The 11,147-nt window shown below is 36.7% G+C and overlaps 1 protein-coding gene across 2 annotated transcripts in view; it reads left to right on the forward strand.

Moving 5' to 3' along the window:
• C2CD2 (C2 calcium dependent domain containing 2) overlaps positions 1 to 3,449 on the forward strand; it is a 31,298-nt gene extending 27,849 nt beyond the window's left edge. For both annotated transcript variants that reach the window (XM_039369152.1, XM_039369158.1), the window contains exons 13-14: positions 276 to 591; positions 1,110 to 3,449. In XM_039369152.1, coding sequence (XP_039225086.1) covers positions 276 to 591; positions 1,110 to 1,330 — 537 coding nt within the window. In that variant the 3' untranslated portion in view covers positions 1,331 to 3,449. The remainder of the gene's footprint in view (positions 1 to 275; positions 592 to 1,109) is intronic.
• The last annotated feature ends 7,698 nt before the right edge of the window (positions 3,450 to 11,147 follow it).

The raw sequence follows: 11,147 nt of genomic DNA on the forward strand, positions 1-11,147 counted from the left end.
ATAGGTTCCCTGCCCCATTATATATGATTTTATAAAAGAAATATTTGTATTAAATTTTACTTTAAAAGTCATTTTAAACAGTAGGAAGAACATAGGGAAAAATAAACATGGTTATGAAATTAAAGGAAGCCCACCTTTTATATCCACAGCATGTCCAAGTGTGTGTGGTGGAACATTGCCACAAATATCTAAGCATACCTAAAAATTATTTTTGATCCTAATTTTATTCCAAACCAATAATGTTCTGGCTGCGGTATTTGTTTTTCATATTTCAGACTAATTTATCTCAGGACAGCAAAACTGCACTCATGATGGGCTATGCAGCAGCCATGGATGGCTCCTGTAAACAAGATGATACTTTTAGTGTTGAAGGGTGTCTTGCACAATCCCCTTCAGATGAAAAAGTATCACTAGCTGCCTCTGAAACGATATCTGCCCTTGAAGAACCCCAGGAACACAGCCATGGTGCATGGACCTTAGATGACAGTCACCATCAATGGCACAACAATGCACTACTAGACCAAGACTGTGATAAGATATCAGGGAGCTCTGTAAGCATCTCAGAATCTGAAACTGTGAAGAAGTCCAAAGGTATGAACCTTTTCTCTTAAAGGGGTATCAATGGTATAGCCTTCTCCAGTTAGGCATTTTCTAAAACGGGGGTGGGGAATTGTGGCCCTTTTTTGATTTGTGGACTTCAGCCCCCAGAATTCCCAAGGCAGCTATGCTGGCTCAGGAATTCTGGGAGTTGAAGTCCAAAAGTCATAAAGGGGCCACAGTTCCCCACGTCTGTTCTAGGCATCTTTGGAATTCCAGTCCAAACCTTTTTAGAGTGCCAGAAGCTGCTCTAATCACTCTTGTGTTTAAAGGGAAGGCAATATTATTGAGCTTTGGGCACACTTAGAAAATGTATAGCATATCACTGGGTATGTGTATCTCCCATCGGGGTTGTGAATGGGGATTACAGTCCACATCAACCCTGACCAACATTTATGAAACAGAGGCAATCCAGTATAGTTATAGAGCACTCAATTGCCATAGTTTAGGGAACTTTAGTGTTTCGAATAAAGTTGATTTGTGAAGCTAACTATATATTTTCATTGTTGCAGGTAGAATATTAAAAAAGAGTGCAAAGTTATTTTTTCTCCGAAGACACCATAAAAAAGACCCAGGAATGAGCCAATCACATAATGATCTCTCCTACCTACAGCAACCCAGATCTGATGGTACTCAAAAGAAAGGAGGAACTTTAACACGAATTCTAAACAAGAAAACTATTTTTAAGAGCAAAACCAAACTAAATGGCTCATCAGTTGGACCACATGCATAAAGTCTAGAACCTGCCAAATTATGTTAGCTACACATGACCAATTGTTTACAGAAAAATGAACTACCATATACTTTATGAGATTTACTAGCAAGGTGATTCACAGAAGATAATAAAGCATAGTTAGGGAATAATTGGAGTTAGAACTATGGTTATTAAACTATAGAGAATAATTCATATTTATTTGGAAAATTAGTTAATTTAATTCAGTAGGCCTTAAGTCTAAAATATAATTTCTAAAAATCAGGTTTAAAATATGTTTTTGCTTGAAATTCAAGTATAGCTGAGAGTTACAATGAAAAACTATTGCATTAATACATATCTGTAGTTGTTGCATTTTTAAAGAGCCACAATGAAAATTTTAAATGAGCTATTGTGCCTGCAGGAAAATGGAAAAAAATAATAAATTGTGATAAGGGTTGATTGATTTAAGAAAACTGTAGGAGAGATCTATAGTAATCTATGAGATCCAAAAATCATATGGAGTCTGGGTTCACTTTTGCAGACTAACACATGTTATTAATATGCATAAGCTTTCATGAACTTTATGAAGGCTAATGAAATAAACTGCAGCTCATGAAAGTGTATACCTTTTAATGAAATCTGAAAACATGCTACCATATTCCTTCAGATTTATGATCTGGGAAATATTTTACTGTGCAGTTGTATGTTTGTGCACACATGTGTATATATATGCACTTGTGTGTATATGATAGGATTAATTCTTGTTGTATGCATTGGAACTTAATCCCAGATAAAAAATGCATAAAATTTCAGCCTTAACATGTTTCTAGAGAGAAAATAAAATATTGAATTGGGAAACCTGATACAGTTGTTGTTAAATAAATATAAAATGGTATTGCTTCTGATAGATGCTAGTAATACAAACTGGTAATTTATATAAATACTTATTAGGAATCTAATTTTTTTGTTCTGTTGGTATCCTTTTAGTCTCTAGGATAATGAGCCCACAGATTACTGAAGCTTACTTTTCTTACTTCTACAATACTTGGGAACAATATTGCCAATATTGCAGTGTGCCTTGGAAATCCTAAAATACAGTATATTAATACTTTAATAGCAGCATACAGACAGCCAGGGCTTTTTTTCTCATAGAATGCCCAGAATAGAGTTCCGGCACCTTTTTTGGATGGAACCTTGTAGGGTAGACAAGGCAGGTTGTATGACATGTGTGAGTTCCAGCACCTTTTTTTTTTTTTTTTTAGGAAAAAAGCACTGCTGACAGGTAACATTAGAACATTAGAGTGCAAACTTTTTCAGTTTCAACTATTATATTTCTGTTTTGACACAAATTGCTTATTTGAAAAAAATAAGGGGACGTGTTCCCCCTTTCTTTATATTCAATATTATAACTTGCTCATTTAAAAAACTGTATTTCTGTCTATCTTACCAAACATTACGTATTCTGACTTAGTGGGGATTTGTTGTGGAATATGTGGCTTGATTGTAGATCCTAGAATCAAGTTCTATATTGCATTTATTCAGGGTAAATCTGGTGCCAGTTCCATCACTGTGATTTAAATCAATAAATGAAGAGGATTCATAGAAATGAGGTTGTGCCTCCTGTGGATCAATGATTTGCATAAACTGCAGTAATGATGTTAAGAATACAGTCTGTTGAAGTCCAACATGCAAAAGAACATTACTGAAATGAAACAGCAATTTCTGGAAAGTTATGCAAATTCTAATTTTTGTAATGACAGCATATTATAAACTGACTGCTACGGGGTTATCTACATGAAATACTTTATTTTCACAGTAAGTGCAGGTTATCCTTGCTTAACAACCCTAACTGGGACCAGAATTTCCATTCAGTGTCATCATGACTTCAAACAGTCACTGAATAAATGATTGTTAAGCAAGGACTACCTATGCTATGATTATCTTAGACACATATCTTTGGATGTAAACTTGCTTCCATGTATCTGGAGTTAGAATCAGTTTGCATGACATTCCGTCTTGTCTTTTTAAAAAATTGTATAGCTTTATGTTGGCACAGGACTTGCTCTGTAACTCTTACAAATACTTGAACGCATTTAAAACTGTTATTTGAATGACTCAAAACTATGTTGCTGGATTTTAAAGAAAAGTACCAAAGGTATGTCACGTGGTTTGTGATTTTTATCTTAATTGCTATAATAGAAATGAGTAGGAATAGCACTTAGACTTATATACTGTTTTATAGTGCTTTACAGCAGTCTCCAAACGGTTTACAGAGTCAGCATAGTGCCCCCAACAATCTGGGTCCCCATTTTACTGACCTCGGATCCTTACCAATCTTGAGCCAGTGAGGATCAGACTCCTGGCAGTGAGCTGAATTAGCCTGCATTCTAACCATTGCGCCACCACGGCTCTAGTAGCATCCTGATACTGCAGTGGAGTGACATACTGACCAACATTACTTCTGTTCAAAGCAAAATGATTATATAAGGAATATACAAGTTGATTTATGAAATTTAAAATATAGTTAAAATGTAAATCATTGGAAATATCTTGCTCATATTCTTCTGAAATTAATTGAATATTTATGCCCTATTTCAATAGACAAGGGAAGCTTTGCAAAACCTCTGATTTTTGTCTTTTATCATTTGATAATATGTGGGGTTTCCTAAAAAGGAATTCCTAAAAAAGAAATAATATTGTTGTCTTCCTTTTTTAACATTAGCTTGCCCAAATATGCCCAACACAGATATTGCAATTATTAATTAGTAGTAACATCCAGAGAAACTGAATGCTTTTCAAGATTACTTCAGACAGTAGGTAGGTGTAAGACGCTAAGAAAAAGACACAGGCATGTCTCGAGCAGAGGTTTGAAGCTGCAGGACACAGCTTGACAAACTCTGAGTTTATTGCTTCTTATATACTTGTTATATACATAGGCTTTACCATTAAATGCTGACATTTTACATTCATAAGTTTAACCATTAGATGCTGACATAAAGTTTCTTCATTGGAAAATTCCTTCATATAAGCAACTATTTTCTAGTAACACATTACCTGGTCAAAGACCAGATAAGAACAAATACAGGGAAATAAAAGCAGAAGGAACTAACAAAGACAGGAAGAGATAGGAAGGAACTTAAGCATATTATCTGTTTAGGTAGCTGAGGCATTAAGTCAAAAGGGTATGACCTTCTGGCTGCTTCACTGGGACAAAGGGTATCAGGTATCAAAAGGTTATGAGGGTTGTGGAGGGGAAAGCATGGCAGTTTGCTGCACATGCATTTTTCCCCACATCTCACTCTTCTCTATTTTATTAGTGAGGACATTATAACTTTGCATTTGTTTATACAAAACATAACTTGTTCCTGAGGTAAGTTAATGTAGTTTAGTATGGAAAATTGAAAGTAGAGAAAAAAAGACATTGAATAACCATATATGTGCATAATTAAAGGATACCTCTTGAAAGGAGGTACAATTTAAAATTCTTTGACTGACATGTATACAATGAAGTTTTTTAGGTGAAGTAGTACAGTTGACAATTTTTGCACAAGTAAGATTTGTAGGCACAGCTACAATTGGTATATGCAAAACAATAGCATCAAAGGATAGCATATAAGAGACAGGACCCCAGTTTGACATAGTTGCATAATGAAATTCATTGTCTGATAGAAAATTGCTTAAACCAGTATAATTTTTTTAAAACTGAAGCTGGAACACACAAAAGTATAAGACAGGTAGAGAGTAGATTTTCCATATCATATGATTCAGAAAGACAAAAGTCTGTCACTTGTGTGACATTAGCTAATTGCACCCAAATATTATATTTCATCCGTGATTCTAAAGGATGAGGTGGAAGAGCTTGAGCCCCCACACAACAATTAAGAAGGAAAGAGAGGCAAAGAATGACTAAGGAATTTGCAGTCAAAACCACAAATATGGCAGCGCATAAATTCTCTTGTGTAGGTTCTTTTCCCTGTTGCCGCAAAACCATCTGTGCTTTGGATGTTAGGTTTTTCACATCGCCTTAGGTTGTTGGTCAACTGCGATGGTGAGAGAGAAAGGGATATTGTGCTGTGTGAAGAGTCACCTGCTTCATTTCCAGTATTGGGTTCTGGACTTGATGCCATGACATCTTTGGCTGGTCGCACACACTGGGCTGGAATCCAGAGAGGGCCTGTAGGAGCAAGCACAGCAGCATAGCCTTGCCCTCAAGTTAGTAAGGGAATTGGACCTAACCAGGTTTTATCAGGCAATTGCCGATAACATACTTTCTGATGAAAGTGACGCTGGTAGGCAGTAGTTTTTTGAAAAGAAATATTTAGCTGATTTAAAGTTATTAGGATTTGACCAGTTATCCATGCCAAATTAGGTACCCTTGATCCCTCCTTTTTTATTTGTTTGTGAAGGCAGTCCTTAAAGGACTGATACAAATGTGACAAACAAAGGATAGCTGCAGTAAAGTTAAAAACAAAGCCATAGGATTGGGGTTGATCCTGGGCATGATGTAAGCACCTGGAAAATTAAAAATAAGTTGGCACACATAATGAGAATCTGAGATTAAGTTAAAAGTCTGTTGAGAAAAGGTGTGGAAAGCTAAAATAGCAGCAGATAATTCTGAGCGTTGTGATGAGAATTGCACTGCAGTGTAGGCAGATGATATGAAATACAGCCTATATAGTCAGCACTGAAAAGATAAGTTATTCTGAAAATAAAATTGAAAATCAAATTTGGGATAGGAAGGACAATATTAATTAAATCAGTCCCATTTCAAGGGCAAGCTCGATTGTGTCCTAAGGTTATTATTTCAGCAACATCCTGGATAAAAGATAAAACATTTTGGGATGGGATAAGTAAAGCCATTCAATACAATATACTTTTTGCACTTCTAATACAGCTAATACTCCTGTAAGTAGCTTACTAGTAAGAAATATCAAAAGTGTTAAGTGACAATTCTTATGTGGAATTCTGTCCACAAATTGAGCACTCAAGTACTTAATTTGCTCAACTGTGGTAAATGCTGCAAGTGGAACTACAATGAGATCTCCAGGTTCTTTTCCTTTGGTCAATAAATCAAATTCCAAGTTAATCAAATACCATTCAGATGGAAACAAATTTCCATTAAGTAGGTTAAACATTTACAAATTTTAAACGAAACAATTCAGAGTCATTTCTTTTGGCTGATAGATATATAGGTCTAACTAAACAATTTAAACTCAACAATTCCCCCCCCCCCCAAAAAAAATTGTCCAACAATTACTGTCTCCTCTTTCAAGTAAAACTTTGTAATCTGAAACTGCAAGACTGGGCATTAAATTTCATCTTCATTCGCAAACCGGAATTCTAAGCAGAGAGGAAAAAAAGTTTAAAATGAACAGTTCCCACCCTTCTTTCTGTCTCTCTTGCTCTTAAAGCAACACAGCCAGTTGAAAAACAAAAGAGACAGGAAAATTTTTTGTTACAAACTTCTCACCACTAAAAAATAGTTTTCTCTCCTTCACATGCATTTTCCATAAATTCTTTCACACATTCTCCATGGGACTCTTCTCATGCAAACACTTACTATTGCTTTTCAATTTACTTTTACAACAATAAAATCTGCAGTTTATTATTTCTTTCACAGCTTGGGAGAGAGTGTATGGGGGGTGGGGTTTGAGGGCTAACACACACACTTAGGTATCAACAAATTAATTCATTCATTTTCATTCTAACTGCTTGTATAAACAAGTCCACATACAAATATTTCATTTCATACTTTCTCCAGGCAAACTATTTATTTTTAAATAAGGCCTTTTTGTGTGATGTTATCAGAGAGGGTTTTGACCCTCTTCCAAGTCTTGAAAATAACACAGAACACAGACAAACATATATACACAAATACATAAAGAAAACGCACATCAATTTGGGGTTTGAGGCTAAAACAGGCCTCCCCTTTTAATTAAAAAGGAGGGAAACATTTATGGTTACTTCCAATTTATCCCAGCAACTTCAAAAGACATTGGGGAAAGACTAAAAGGAATATTGAAGGTGTGAAGGGTGAGGGAAAAGTAGCAGCCTCCTCTCCTCACCTCTGACAAAGGGGAATTGAATAGAGCTAGATTAAAAGGGGGAAAGGGGAAGAAAAAAAACTTGCTTTCAGTTCTTTGAATTTTCTTTTCTTTTTCTTCCGTGGCTTTAGTTGTTATCAGATAAACTAGCCAACCAGAGGCTTACAAAGTTTTTCAATGTTGTCTTGTTAAATATTATTTATACTTCTACACATCAACACAAAGCACTACCAGACATTGTTTGATAGGGTTAAACTTAACAGCTACTTGAAGTTTCAAAAATCCCAATTGTTCAAAACACATTGCAGAGGAGTACATTTTAATTTGTTTCTTTAAATTTCTCTTGACAATTCCCCATATATATTTTTTCTAGTTTAAGATTGTTCCTCTAATATTTTCCTTATGTGGGTGTATGATGGCTATAAGGAGGCAAAAGAATTAGCCTCTTCAGAAGGAGCTGAAAATCCAATTAAAGATGCTTTCGGAGGCACAGTTTTTACTTGATCCTAATCAGGTGTGGGGCTTGTAGTTAATTGTTGCCCTGCTAAAGCATCTGAGCCAAATTTTCCCACTGCTTGATGGCACTGATGCCATTGATGTAATACCTGTACTAGAGCCCGAGATTCAAGATGTAAAGTATGCCCTATCTTTTCCCCATCTTGTAACCTAAGCGTCCAGCGCTTAGGATATCAAGGGGAATGTATCCCTACCTCATCCACCAGCTTCCTTATGTCTGCCTCAGGCGCTTTCACACCTGATTTGTGTAACAGGAATCGGAGTTCCTGTACATGTTTCTGCTGGTGCTGAGATAGATCCTATGGGACCCACTGCGGGGTCCCATAGGATGAAAGTGCACTTAGGGGTCTATTCCAGACGCTGGTAAGTATGTTGTCTGTTGCTCCCTCGGAAGGGGGGACTGTCCTAGTTGCTCCAGGGGGGGGGCTGTCCCTGTTCGGGCGCCAGATGTAAGACGCTAAGAAAAAGACACAGGCATGTCTTGAGCAGAGGTTTGAAGCTGCAGGACACAGCTTGACAAACTCTGAGTTTATTGTTTCTTATATACTTGTTACATACATAGGCTTTACCATTAAATGCTGATATTTTACATTCAAAAGGTTAACCATTAGATGCTGACATAAAGTTTCTTCATTGGAAAATTCCTTCATATAAGCAACTATTTTCTAGTAACACATTACCTGGTCAAAGACCAGGTAAGAACAAATACATGGAAATAAAAGCAGAAGGAACTAACGAAGACAGGAAGAGATAGGAAGGAACTTAAGCATATTATCTGTTTAGGTAGCTGAGGCATTAAGTCAAAAGGGTATGACCTTCTGGCTGCTTCACTGGGACAAAGGGTATCAAAAGGTTATGAGGTTTGTGGGGGGGGAAGCACAGCAGTTTGCTGCGCATGCATTTTTCCCCACAGGTAGAGTAGATGACATTTCAAGTTGGTTTTATGGAAGAAAATGAAGGACTTTTTTATGGCACTCAGAAAAGCAAAATGCAGTTTTCTTCTTTCCATTTGTCTCCTGTTTAGGCTTTTGAATGCTTTTATGAGATTTATATGGATGAAAACCATAGCATAGGCACCCAGGAATAGAGTCAGATGTTTAAATTTTTCTAACTTTACACATGGGGACTATCCTAATTAAAGACATAAAATAGAATATTAATCACACTGTATATTAGCAATTAGCAATTATTATTGGTAAACTATTTTTTCATGTAGCATAAAATCAACTTATAGTATTACCTCTTTTCTCTCATATAAGAACTATGATGATATTATTATGGTCTGATTTCAAATATTGGATAAGCCTACAATTGTGAGATGCAGCTGTAGTTGCTGAATTCATGCACTGAGTTGAATTCAAGTTCTAGATTAAGAATAAGAAATCAGATTCTTAATTATGATTATTAACCTTAGAATTTCAACTCATGATGCAAAGAAACATTATGCTTAGAATTTAAAATGTTTTATTTTACTGAATCAAAACCTGACTACAAAATCCTAACTCCTCCATTTTAATTGTATAAGCTGAGGTCATTTCATTGCAGTTATTAAAAAAGAAAACTATACTGTGTGATGTATCAGTATATTCCAATCTACTTTTCATCCTATTATTGTAAACCTCTGTATTCCTTTAGAAGTAGGATTTTTATTTTGTCAAAAGTCAACCTGATATTCTTGACTGATTGTATTTCATGCAAAACTGAGAAAGGGGAAGATTCACACAACCTTCAGTTTATACTGAAATGTGCATCAACTATCTAACCTTGAAGGAAACATCAAGAAGATTTTTTTTTATCTCTAGTACAATACAGGTAGTCCTTACTTACCAACCACTCACTCAGTGATCATTCAAAGTTGGGACGGTGCTGAAGGACTGGCACTTTTAACTAGGGTCAACTTTTGGCCATTGCAAAACCCTTGCAATGATTTGGGTGATTGGCAATTGGTTTCACTTATACTATTTACAACCTTCCCTGCCAGCTTCCCACAAGCAAAGGCAATGGGGAAGCCAGCAGGGAAGGTCGCATGTAGCTTTAATAAATCCCAATGGACTTCTTGCACTCACTCTGCACCATCCTTCGCTTGGGCCTCCTGTGTTCATGTGCAGCCTCCATCAGGCCTCTCAAGCCTTCCCCCAATCTCCCCCACCTCACCCTGGCCTATGCCGGTCCCCCCAGGACCTCCTTGCAATATCTCTCATCTTCATGAAACATCCTCATGACACTTCCCACACTCCTTACTTGAGACTATATCATTTAGCAATAGCAATCCTAGTCCCAATTGCTGTCATAACCTGATGACTGTCTGTATAAGGCAAAGGAGGGAAAATCAAGTTGCCGAGTTGGAGGTATTAAATTACAAAGACCATATCAGAACTGTTGGAGGAAAGATCCTTCCACGCACAAATACATATAAAATTCTACCAGGCATAAGCCATCAAACTACTGTACTATATGGGCCAGTACATGAGCACAGTTCAGAAGGGCATTGGGAACAACACCAGAGACTCAAAATGCCAGTTGCTCACAAACAGAGTAGTTGCCCAAGACTCAAGGGCTAGACAGATCAATTTGTGCATAGTCTGGATTGACTACAGGAAAGCTTACGACTCAATGCCACACTCACAGATCTGCGAATGCCTAGAAGTATAGAAAGTCAACAGGATACTAACAGCCTTCCTCAAAAGCTCAATGTGACTGTTGAAGACAACACTGGAAGTCAACTCAATATAGGTCACACAAGTAGCTATTATGTGCAGCATATACCACAGTGATGCACTATCCCCATTGCTGTTCTACATAGGCTTGAATCCCCTCTACCAGATAATCACAAGGACTAGATATGGATACAGATTCGAGAGTGATACTACCATCAGCCACTTCTTGTACATGGTTGACATCAAGCTGCATGCTAAAACTCATTGTTCCACCTGACATGGGACTACAGTGAGGACATCAGAATGTCATTCAGACTAAAGAGGTGTGGGCAGATGGTAGTCAACAGGAAGACACAGACCACCTATAAATGTGAAAAGGGAATGTAGAGATAGAGATAGATAATGGAAACTGTTATTTACTTGCACATGCACAATCTAGGAAAACAATTGGAAAAAAATCAATTACTTTCTTTTACTAATATAGAAATGCTGAAGATGAAACATTATTTTCTCTCTCTTCTGTGGAAGAATAGATTCCCTCACTCCATTCAAAAGAAAATGAACTCCACCTACTCCCCAGGCTATCCACATCCCTATTTTATGCAAATAGTCACCAACGTATCTGTAAAAATAGAATAA

Source organism: Crotalus tigris, unplaced genomic scaffold (assembly GCF_016545835.1).
Source record: "Crotalus tigris isolate CLP2741 ecotype Arizona unplaced genomic scaffold, ASM1654583v1 scf7180000017601.7605149639:7615979, whole genome shotgun sequence".
NCBI classification, from domain to species: Eukaryota; Metazoa; Chordata; class Lepidosauria; order Squamata; family Viperidae; genus Crotalus; species Crotalus tigris.